Below are 12,528 nucleotides of genomic sequence, written 5' to 3'. Positions count from 1 at the left end.
CTCAAAGTTATCAGTTTTACTTTTGTGGAGTTAAAGCCTGCAAACGTAGAAAGCTTAAAATACAGCAAATTCCATTGTATCCTCTCCTGATGAAAGCTGGCCCACAACTGTTGTAACTGGTCTGTGATGCCCTGGACACTGGCACTGGGATTGAGTTGATGTCCATGCTGTCCCACCCATGTTCAGTTCCAGGAATCTTTCTGGTCATAGGAGTACCTCAGCATCATGCAGACAGTTCATAGAGAGATGTACCCTTTGTGAATAAGCATTATTGTGTTGAAAAATGATATCACAATACTGTTGCATGGGAGGTAACACATAAGGATACAGGATTTTCGTGATGTACTCTTCTTCCATCAGAGTTCCCTCAATCACTACCAGCTGTGACATGAAGTCGTGCCTGATTACTCCACCCACCAATGACATCATTGTGCCTTTCCAAAACACTGGGACATCATCTCAGCTCGCCACCCTGCTCACTGTCAATGGTCATCTGGGGTAGTGTTGAACTGCAATTCATCACTGAAGACTGTGCAATGCCATTCATGAGTAGTCTATGCCTCCCGCCCATGGCACCATTTAAAGCACAGAAATTTGTATTGTTATGTGAATGGTAGCCTACACATCAGCCAGTAATTCCCTTGTCCGGCTGCTGCTAGTTTTCTACTGGTGGAGTGGGATGGTGCAGAATGTTGCAGGGAGTCCATGTATGTTCTCAGGTGGCTTCTGCAGATGTGAAGGGGTTATGATGCACACAATATTGTGTGATCAATGTGGTGGAAGATGTGGTCAACCAGATAGAGTGCGCTTGCCCTCATGTTAAAGTGCAGTCCAACATTGGACCACCGTCACACCTGAATGCTCCACAAATCTGGTTACTGCATGATTGGACCAGCTGGCCAAATGAAGATCCACAATGAAGCCCCTTTCCAACTTCAAGTGCTAATAACACTATCTCATATGTGTATGTGATATCTTGATGTCTCTCACAATGATTATTCAACATCTGACATTGTTCACACCCCTCATATATCCTACGAGGCCTGGTAACAAACTCTAATGCACTCCAGTGGATGTTCTGCCTGTCAGAGAATTGCAACTCTTACATGTTCATAAGTGTCCAATGTTCATTGACATCTGACCATGTCTCCTGGGTGCTTCACTCTTTTTGTCAGGCTCTGTGTGTGTGTGTGTGTGTGTGTGTGTGTGTGTGTGTGTGTGTGTGTAATTAAATAGCACATGGATCACCTCCTGTTGCCAATCTATGGAGCTTTCACCATAACAAAATTATTTTAATTAATGTAGTAATTACCTATGTGCAATTATCAATGAATTTGGAAATGATATCTACTGCTGCGAGTTCTTTAACATGTGTTGTGAAATCAGTTCTGAGTAAACCTGTGTTTAGTGATTATTCTAAATATACCATTTGTGTGACTAACAATAATGGAAATTCCTGGATGCAGAAACACATAAAATAAAGGAAAGGAAACCTCTCAACTGCAGCAAATCGATACGTGGAGCACAGTAACACATAACAGAAAACAGCACTCACACTAGCTTTCGAGCACTACACACAACCATATGTTTGTGTGAATGTGTGTTCTATTGCTGGAAAGAGAGCTAGTGTGAATGCTGTTCTCATTTGTCTGACTACCAGAGTTAGGATTATTTTTGTGGTATGGTGTTGAATAGAATATGTTAATAAATAATTTACTTTGTTTTCAGTTTGCCCTATAATAAACTATGCAACATGTGTTTCACAGTAAAATTTAAATTTAGTGTTTCAAGTTAATTATAAATATATTTTTAGGGGAGCATATCTGGTTCATTAGCTGATATATCAGACTGTAATGTTTATTACTATATCTGAAATTGCATAAAAAATAAAAATATAGTTATTGGTTGAAATATTTGCCATAGGCCAAGATTCCTGTACATGTGGCCAAATGCAAGAATCTCAGTGATGGGAGGTGATCAGGCTGCGGGAGTGTTGGCCCAGATAACAGAGCAGCAGAAGTTAAGGAGTGGAAAGGAGGTATGCGCTACTTGAGCAGAAAAGTTATATTTTTGGATTTTGGTAATGCAGAATTGCATTTTTTTTTTAGTAATTCCAAATCCTGTATATATTCAGTTGAGTATGTGTGACTTTCTCTGTACCTGAAGATTCTGTGATGCAACTGATGGCAGCATTCTTCCTGTGTCACATTTGGATTTAGACGTGATAAGTTCACCCATTATGAAGTGCAGACACTGCAAGCAGTTCTAGAGTTAGGCTATCACCTGCCACTTGTTTCCATTATCATGACAGGCAGTAGCACTCACAGTGAATATTATGAAACTGACACATAGTCCACCTAGGTACGTATTCTTTTTAATAAGGATTTTAGATTGTCTATTCAAATTTCTCCTAATACTAAAAGCAATAAGTGTGTTTAAAACAGTGTCAGAAGGCGTACGCTGACAGCTGAAAATATGTAAGCAGAATTTCAGTAATTTCAGTAAACTGTTTGCTACATACTGCCTATTTGGGGATGGGGAGGGGGTGGGTGATGACACTCAGTGTGTTCACATGGGTTGTGTCAGATGTTAAGCATCTCAGGAACTCGGCCAATCTAGGATGGGTACAAGTTTGGCAAACCCTGCGTTCGTGATGTGGGAACTGGTGAATACGAGCAGGCCTCTGCAACCTTAAGCTCTAGGCAAGCTTCAGTGACCACTATGTGATGTAGCAGTGGGGAATTATATAATTGACTTGCATATCCTCTGATATGTGCCACTGGTGATGGGCTCTGTGCCTAAGTATCAGCTTGGCAATTAAATATTTTACTTGCAGCTCATGGTGTGCAGTAAGATAAAAAAAAAAGAATAAAAACACTTCCAGCAGTTTGGGTGGGCTATTTGGTTCTATTAATATCCAGTCCAACAGTAGGAGTGACGAGACAGACTAAGTGTAGCAGAACAGAGACAAACTTTCAGAAGCTGTTTTTAATCTTGAAAAGGTATGTTAGAAAAGGTGTTTACCTTTCAACGTTGAGAGTTTTGTGTGTGATAAAAGGAACATGAATTCAGTGGAAAGCCTCTGAAATGGAATGTTGTTGAGCAAATTTCTGCTTCACAGTATGCTGCACAGCTGCAGAATGTGCTGCAACTGGGACACTACCCAAATGCCACAGATATGCACAGGTGCATAAATTATAACAGAGATGTCATGCTTGTAGGGACATAAGTAAATTAGACACTAGTAAATTAAAGAAAGAATGGGAGGCTATTGGAGTTGTTTATGTATGAAATATCATGGAAAATGTCAATGGCGAGCTGAAAAAGAGCTATATTTGCATTGACCACTAACATGCCTATTCTTCCTAAATATATCAAACAGAGTGTATTTGCTTAAAATTCCATCCCTACTTACAAAACCATTTAAGGTGTTTTAAATTCCAGTTTTTTGTGCAGACTGTGCTAACCTGTAATATTATTCCAATTAATTTAGTTACTGGAGCTTAACATGTCATGCAGTTGGGTGTTCTTCAACAGTCACTTGATACAGAGATGTTTCTACAGAATTCTAGGCTCTGTGTTTAATTCCTTATCCTATAGAACCATGCTAATTTTTATGCTCTGAACATGCATACATATACAAGGAAACTGTTTGTGAGATCTCTTGATAAAAGTCAAGGAGACTCAACTGTTGTTATGATCTATAGCTTGAGACAAAATACTAAATCTGTCAGTGTTACACATATTATATTCTGGGAAGGGGGGGGGGGGGAGAGGGAGAGAGAGAGAGAGAGAGAGAGAGAGAGAGAGAGAGAGAGAGAGTCTGGGGGGGGGGGGGGGGGGAAATGGGAAACATTGAGAGAACAGCCCACAATTAAAATTCAACAGAAACAATATAAATGAACTTCCAGCATGTTGGAATACTTGTAGGTGTTACAACAATAACAAATACAATATGTGGAATGTAGTACTTTATAGAGGAACATGTAAGATACAGATTGTGCATAGCATTGAACACATTGACTGGACAACAGTAATACAGGGTACAGAATAGGCTAAGAACTTGTTTGCGATCACTTAAATAATACTGTTTCCTTGGTGGCTCACTAGTGCGTACTAGGGTGTTGACCCAAATGGCCTCTATAAGTGGGCTTGTGAACTGTATGGACATGCGATCTCTGAAATTGTGCTCACCATGAGTGAAGGTACATCACTCCTCCCTTCTAGGGAATGGGAAAACCACATACATACATAAAAACACCAGGCTCAGAAAAAATGCATGGTGCCAAAAATGTGCATGTTTCCGATAAAAAGTAATGGTACAAAAAAAAAAGCATTGATGCCGTGAAAAAAAAGCACTAATTAAATGAGGCACTGCGATAACAATTCAAAGAAAACGCCAGTGATGGTACTAACATCCATTTCATTGCTCAGCTTCTGCGGCTTGTGCCAGGCAGGCACTGACAAGTAGGGCGGAAGTGATGAGGGGTTAGTTTGGTGCACCATCCCACCTCTCGTGAGAGCTGTAGGGCTGGACCAGGGACGATGTCTCCATAGAGATGTCCTTCTCCAGGTCAGCAGCCAGTGCCAGAGGCTTCAGTAGGGGCATAGAGACAACGGCCGCACAGGACCCAGCAACGGAGACAGCGGCAACAGCTGTGGCATCAGGTGCAGTGGGGATGCACCGGTGACCGCGGTCAAGGAGTGGGGGCGGAGTTAAGAACCCCAGACAGTGATCTGACTGGCAGCGACCTCCCACTGTGGCATGAACTGGACTGTCTGCAATACAGGAACAGGCATTGGCGGCGACGGCAGCGGTGGAGGCAGTAGCCCTCCGGAACAGACTCTGCTGTGTATGGCCACAGCTGGTTGAAGTGATGGGACATCCACCCACCTGGAATGCGGCCAACGCACAGGCACCAGCGACGATCGATGATGACAGGAACCCAGTTCGGCCGGTGGCTGAAACCACAAGCCCAGGCAGGTGCATCTGGCCAGAATCATTGCGGACATGGCGTCAGTTGCAGCAGGTGAAAGAATGTCTGTGACTGTGTTCATGTAGCAGCTCCACCAGGCTCTTGTCCCCAACTGGAGTGAAACAGTACGAACTCAGTAAATGGTCTAAAACAGTTACAGGGGCCTGCAGGATATGTACTTCTGCATCTGAGTTTTAAATGTCCAAACCATGCATTCTGCCTCACCATTAGATTATGGATGAAAGGGGAGCTTTGAAATGGCAAACACCACTAGCCTGCAAAAAGATACAAATTCTCGAGAAATGAACTGGGGGCTGTTATCAGTAACAGCGGTATATGGAAGTACCTCAATTACAAAAATCTTAGACAGGGATGAAATAGTGGCTGCTGCAGACATGGACAGAAAACACACCATGTGGGGAAACTTGGAATAGGTGTCCACTATGATGACCCAATACAGCTTTAGGAAGAAAGGCCCAGCAAAATGGACATGTAGACCAGGGTGTATATGACCCGGGACATCCAGGAAAAACCCGGGAATTTTTTTGTCCGGGAGAAAACCGGGAAAAACCCGGGAATTTTTTAGAATTCCGGGAACTTTTCCTTGTTTTAGTTACCAGTTCAATTTTTGTGATTTTGACTGGTAAGAACCAATACTCTAATGAAGGATATTACTGTATCCCACTTCTGCAGAATAATGCTGCAGCAAAAAAACATGAACGAGACAAGCGTCTGCCAACCAAAGTGTGTCAAAGGTTTTAGGAAGAATATGCAGTGCTTCCTAACAACAAATTGCCTCCGATGTGCGTGACATGACAGCTGTTTACATTTGATTCATTTGAGCAGTTGCGGGCAGGCTCTTTCGCATGCCCAGTTGAGTCACCTATGAGTAGTACCTTCTCCCGCTTCTGGCTACAGATGTGTGGCTGGGCGCCACTATCTAAATTGCTATGGTTTGGAAATATCATAGATCCAGAGCTGATGCACAGAGCAGTCTTAAGTTCTTGCAGTGAGGTGGGTAGTCTCCACGTGACCTGTGTTTACGTTTAGTGATTTTGCACTTTCCTCTTCACTTATTGCTCTCACATTAAATGAAAACAAAATGGATTTCTGTGGCTGGGAGCTACCAAATGAATTAAAATATGTTCGCATAATTACGGAAGGCTAAAATATGTTGTTAGTTTCAGGTTTTATTTCCATCTTTCTGACAGTCAAGCATTAATCACCTTGCAGAACAATGAAGTCATTTTTGTCGTTTTGCTAAAGAGATTTGGCTTTTATTAATATTTTGCGCTGAGGCAGTCAATTTATTTGAAACGAAGTGTTTAATTTCACACTGTTGGCTAGTTTGAACTGTTCGCTGCATTTCAAGTGCACGTTTTCCATGTTCTAGCTTGTGTGGCATTATGCTATAATAAAGAACCAAACATGAGATAATACAGTACTGGTACTCAAGAAAATTTACATCTGAATCTGGACATACGATTGTGCACTTTAAGCCAAATTATGCATTTTAGTATAGTTCACGAAATTCCGATGCTCCTGAAGTATCCTTTTTTGTCTTGTTTCTTTTATGACATAATGCAAGATCTTTTAATATTTTACATACACGAACATGCGGGCTTCCTGCGTCATCATAGCTGCGCAGGCGCAGTGACGCTTGTTATCTGGCGCTCTCTGGCAACTGCTGAAACGAACCAATTTCTAACAGGTCACGGGAAAATATTGCGAATGGTGGGTTGAAAAGTGTTAAATTTCCTTTCACGCAAGATGAACTATGAGCTAGAATATATGATGAATTTCTTAAATCACAGAGCGTTTGACTCTCATTTAAAAATCAACTTTTTGAGGACGACCATCTAGAAGAATTTCGAGCCCGGAAGATCAGACATTTACGTCGTTATTAAAAATTTTACTGGCACATTTGTGTGATGTATCTTAAAGTGTAACACGTACAAAATGATCAGCATTATATATGGAAGCTTAGCTTCTCTTGCAGCTTATTAATCTTCGAGAACAATATTATTTGTGAAAGCTTTGTTTTTCTTCTAGCAAAACTATGTATATTAATTTAAACCATTGACTTTTCTTTTTTGTGTTCGCACTACTTAAGAGTGATCTTGCTATTGGTTGACTACCCTACGTGTCCTGTGCTGTCATCAGCTGCCGAGATCACGTGACACGAGCTATGACTGGCTTACAAAAGCGCGTCGCAATCTCGATTTCATTGCTTCGGAAAGTAACATGCAGTGTGTGGTGGAATTCGAATGTATACCCCTGTAAAACGAAGAAATGCAGCGTACATGTAGCTGCACATCAAAGATTTTTCCAAAAGGGTTTCGTTTTCTAAAGTACTGGCAAATTCTACATCTGTGTAGAAAACAATAAACATTCTAAGGATTGATAAGTTTTACAGTGCCGAGGAAAAGTATACTGTCATTTAACACGGAAAAAGTGTATTTTCACCCGGGAAAAGTGTATTTTCAACCGGGAAATCCGGGAAAAATCCGGGAATTTTTTTTCCTTTTCCACGTATACGCCCATGGGGCTGCCTATTGCTGAATACAGTGAGTGAAAGTGGCTATAAGCCACAACATGACCCCAGCTATACCCAGTCGATACACAATCTGGCGAGCCAAAGTTGTGGTGCGAGAGGTTTCCCAATGACCAACATGGACAAGCTGCAGGATGTTAGAGCATAAGGAAGTGGGAATCAGAACCTGGAAGCAGCATCCTCTGTAGCTAACAAAAGAACACCACCAAACACAGGAAGGCAGTGCTGGAGGAAGAAGTAATTACCTCAGGGATCCCAGGCATGGCCCAGGAGGTTTTTCAAGCCAACTGTGCTGCACAAAGGAGAGGACACTACTAAGTACAGGATCCGCGGTGATGGCTGATGCTATCATGGCAATAGTGACGGGAAAACCATTGACGACATTCTGGTTCTCAGTATCTAAATAGAAACAAAGCAACTCGTTCTGATCAAACACTGGGTCCAGTTCAGCCAGAAGGCGAAGTAAGGCATCGGTGTTGGTGTGTTGTGCCATCGGCCAGTAATGGATCTGATAGTGATAGTAGGAGAGGAAGAGTGCCGACTGCTGCAAACTATGTGCTGCCTTGTCCAGCAAGGAAGGTGAAGGGTTAAAAAGAACAACCAACAGCTTTTGATCTGTATTAAATCGAACTTAGAACCACACAAGAAGACGTAAAGTTTCCTGAGGGTGAACACAATCGCTAAAGCTTCTTTTCAGTCTGACAATACAACTGCTGAGCAGGAGGTAAAGTCTTAGAAGGGTAAGCAGTGGGTCATTCAGACCCATCCGTGTATTTGTGCACCAAACACCACACCAAGATTCTGCTGAGAGGCATCTGTAACCAACACAAGATGCTGACCTGGCTGAAAAGTGGCCAGACATGGGGCAGATTGAAGTTTAGGTTTAAGCAAATTGAACACTCAGTCACAAGCTGGGGACCAGAAAAAAGGCACATTTTTACGCAAAAGCACCTGCAGGGGCTGAGCAACAGTGGATGTGTTTGGCAAAAGCTTATGGAACTATGCAAGTTTACCTAGAAACACCAGCAGTTCCTTAACAGAGGTTGGCCGTGGCAAAGCCGCAGTTGTGTCAACATGGAGATGCGATGGCGTGACCCCCGTGTGAGAAACCTTAACACCTAGGTACCCAATTGATAGCTGAAAAAAATTGAGATCTGGCATGATTGCTCTTGAGACCTCCAGACTGCAAAACAGAAAACAACGATCAGAGATTGCTAAGGTGGTCTTTGGTGGAAGAACCCGAAACGACGACGTTGTCAAGGTAATTAATGCAGCTGGGCACAGAGGCTGTCAGCTGTTCTAAAAAATGCTGAAAAATTACGGGTGCGCTAGTGACCCCAAAATGCAAACGTTGATATTGAGTAGGCCGAAAGGTGTATTGACAATGAGAAGGTGTTTAGTGGAGGTATGCTTCTGACAAATCAGTCTTAGAAAAGAAGTGGTCACCTGATAATTTTGCGTGCAACTCATCAGAGTGAGGCATAGGATATTTGTCAGTCATGGAATATGCATTAATCGTGACACTTAAGTTGCCGCAGAGGGAAAGCTTATCTGTCAGCTTCTTAACAACGACCAGTGGTTAGCCCATTCACTGAAAGAAACAGGCTGAATGACATTGAGCGATGTCAAATGGTCAATACAGCCGTCACAGAGTCATAAAATGTGAAAGGCAAACAGAGACAAAAACTCGGAGCAAAGGGACTGTAGTTGCTGATCCAGAACTTGAGCTGACATTAAATTTACCTTATCAGCAATGGGGAAACTGAAAGCGCTAAATGGATCTAACTCAAACAGGTCTGCAGTGTGGGAATGACCCACGACAAGGAAGATGAGAGGGCAAACAACAGATTTGTAAGAGACAGGAGCAGAGAACTGACTTAGGATCAGAATCTGCTGTTTATTGTAGCCAACCAACTTCTGTGAAGGCTGTGTGAAGGGAGGGGAACCAAAGTCCACATGCATTTGCGTGTTTACTGAAGTCACTGCAGCTTCTGTGTCCACTTGCATTTTTAGCAGTTTATTAAACACACACAAGTCAATAACCAATTTCTTTGGGGAGATAGCCATTGTAGAGACACTGTTTATGTCCATCAGTACGACTGTGCCTGACACGTTTGGAGAGGAATTACACACCAACGCAATGGGCCTTTATTTCAACACCTGTTGCAAACAGCCCAATCCTTATGGCAGTACGGGCAAGACAGAAGGGGGACACGCGGTTGTAACCGAGGCTGCTCCATATGACACTGAGTCGAAGGTTGTATAGCTGCAATGGCTTCCAGTGGTCCTAAACACTTGCAATGTGCCTGACAGGGGTTGAATGAGCAGCTTCTGATACCTTACTCACACAGCAATCTAATTGCTTGTGGCCTGTGACACTTCAAAGGATTGTGCTACATTGAACACATCCGTAAGTGTTGGAGTCTCATATTGAAGTTCTTTTTTGCGGACTTCCCTATCTGGGGCCAGATGAATAATATCACCACAAACCATGTGATTAGTGCAGGTTTTGTGATGGGTACTAATGAAAAATTTACAATGACAGCTCAACCCGTGTAATTCTGCAGCCTAGGCTTTGTAAGATTGCTTTGGGCATTTCTGATAATGGTAAAATTCTACACGTGTCACAATGACATGCATTCTGTCACAGTAACAGGTTGAGAGAAGCTTGCACATTACAACAAATGATAAACTGTCCATGTCTTGCTAAGTTACAATTTGGCACAACAACTGATAAATGCATGGGGGAAGCCAGGAAAGAAAGAAAGACCTACACAGGTCTGCATCGCCTACGCAAGAAACTTGGTAATGCTGGTATAACCATGTCTCATAGAAGTCCCTATCTTCATCTGATTCATCATATGCCAGAAAGGGTGATGTTTGCACTGACAGGAGAGTAACCTGCTGCTAACACACAGAGGCCCCTTGACGGAGAGCAGTGGTGAGAGCCTGCTGTTGTTTTGCAAAAGCTTGCTGCTAGGCAATGATGCATTGGAGTATTTCTTCTATTGAGATGTTTGTCGGGTAACTTAGCACTGACACTGACAGGCAGAGAAAACATAACCCTCACTTGTCACCAAGTTTGTTATAGCAAGAACAAACAAGATTTATGGATCACTGGACTTTATAGAGCAACATGTAAGATACAGTTTGTGAGTTTGTGAGTAGCACTGTACACAATGATGGGACAGCAGTAATACTGGGTATGAAATGGGCCGAGCACTCATTTGGTGATTGCTGAAATAATACTGTTTCCTTGGGGACTCACCAGAGTGCACCAGGGGTCTGACCCAGGTGGCCCCTATAAGCAGGCCTGTGAACTATATGGACTCGTGATCTCTGCAAGCATCACGAGTGAAGGTACGTCAGTAGATCAGCACCTTTGGGCAATCAGTACAACAAAAAGCCAGCCAAAGTTGCAAATTTCACTTGTTTTATTCACTTGATGTCTTGTTTCAGGTTGAGACCCATTTTCAAATCATCGTAACAGATAGTCAAAATGCAGAAACCACGCCAAGAATGTATATGAATCACGAAGTGCAAATGAACAGTTACTGTGCACAAAGTTATATCTGTGTGGGCTGTAACTGTTTGTTTGCACTTCATGATGCATTTTCAATCACAACATGGTTTTTGCATTTTCGGAAATACCATTTTGACTCTGTGTTACGATGATCTGAAAATGAGTTCCGGTCCGAAAATAGTCATTGAATGGATGAAAAGTTTTCATTGTCGTAAGAAACAATATGGACTAGGCATATACCCTTTATCCATGAATGTCTCGATCATATTTGGTACACATGTAACTATAACATAATCATTATTTTTAAATATAATCAGCCACAGTTAAGAATATGCAAAGAAATTTAGATAAATGGAAACCACACATCATGGAAAAAAAAAATTTATTTCATTACAGTAATTAGGGACCAGGTAATAAAATTTGCACATAATAAACTTTGACAGCTATACTATGTGATCAAAAGTATCCAGACCCCCCCCCCCCCCCCCCAAAACGTACATTTTTCATATTAGGTGCATTGTACTGCCACCTACTGCCATGTACTCCATATCAGCGACCTCAGTGGTCATTAGACATCATGAGAGACCAGAATGGAGCGCTCCGTGGAACTCATGGACTTCGCACATGGTCTGGCAATTGGATGTCACTTGTGTCATACGTCTTTACGCGAGATTTCCACACTCCTAAACATCCCTAGGTCCACTGTTTCCAATGTGATAGTGAAGTGGAAATGTACAGGGACACGTACAGCACAGAAGCATACAGGCCGACCTTGTCTGTTGACTGACAGACCGCCGACAGTTGAAGAGGGTTGTAATGTGTAATAGGCAGACATCTGTCCAGAGCATGACACAGAAATTCCAGACTGCATCAGGATCCACTACAAGTACTATGACAGTTAGGCGGGAAGTGAGAAAACTTGTATTTCATGGTCGAGCGGCTGCTCATAAGCCACACATCATGCCGGTAAATGCCAAACAATGCCTCGCTTGATGTAAGGAGCGTAAACATTGGATGATTGAACAGTGGAAAAACATTGTGTGGAGTGACGAATCACGGTACACAATGTGGCGATCTGATGGTAGGATGTGGGTATGGCAAATGCCCGGTGAACGTCAACTGCCAGTGTGTGTAGTGCCAACAGTGAAATTCAGAGGCAGTGGTGTTACGGTGTGGTCGTGTTTTTCATGGAGGTGGATTGCACCCCTTGTTGTTATGCATGGCACTATCACGGCACAGGCCTACATTGATGTTTTAAGCATGCTCTTGCTTTCCACTGTTGAAGAGTAATTCGGGGATGGCGATTGCATCTTTCAACACGACCCGGCACCTGTTCATAATGCATGGCCTATTACATAGTGGTTACATGATAATAACATCCCTGTAATTGACTGGGCTGTACAGAATCCTGACCTGAATCCTATAGAACACCTTTGGTATGTTTTGGAATGCTGACTTCGTGCCAGGCTTCACCG

General features: G+C 42.5%; 1 protein-coding gene across 1 annotated transcript in view; it reads left to right on the top strand.

Annotated features, from left to right (window-relative positions):
• The window catches only part of LOC126248837 (methylcrotonoyl-CoA carboxylase beta chain, mitochondrial), a 108,081-nt gene that overhangs the window by 83,825 nt on the left and 11,728 nt on the right, over positions 1-12,528 (top strand). The window contains exon 9 of the mRNA XM_049950253.1: positions 1,924-2,038. Coding sequence (XP_049806210.1) covers positions 1,924-2,038 — 115 coding nt within the window. The remainder of the gene's footprint in view (positions 1-1,923; positions 2,039-12,528) is intronic.

Source organism: Schistocerca nitens, chromosome 3, assembly GCF_023898315.1.
Source record: "Schistocerca nitens isolate TAMUIC-IGC-003100 chromosome 3, iqSchNite1.1, whole genome shotgun sequence".
NCBI lineage: Eukaryota > Metazoa > Arthropoda > Insecta > Orthoptera > Acrididae > Schistocerca > Schistocerca nitens.
The sequence above is the reverse complement of the archived record's forward strand: the minus strand, read 5'-3'. Positions and strand labels throughout refer to the sequence as shown.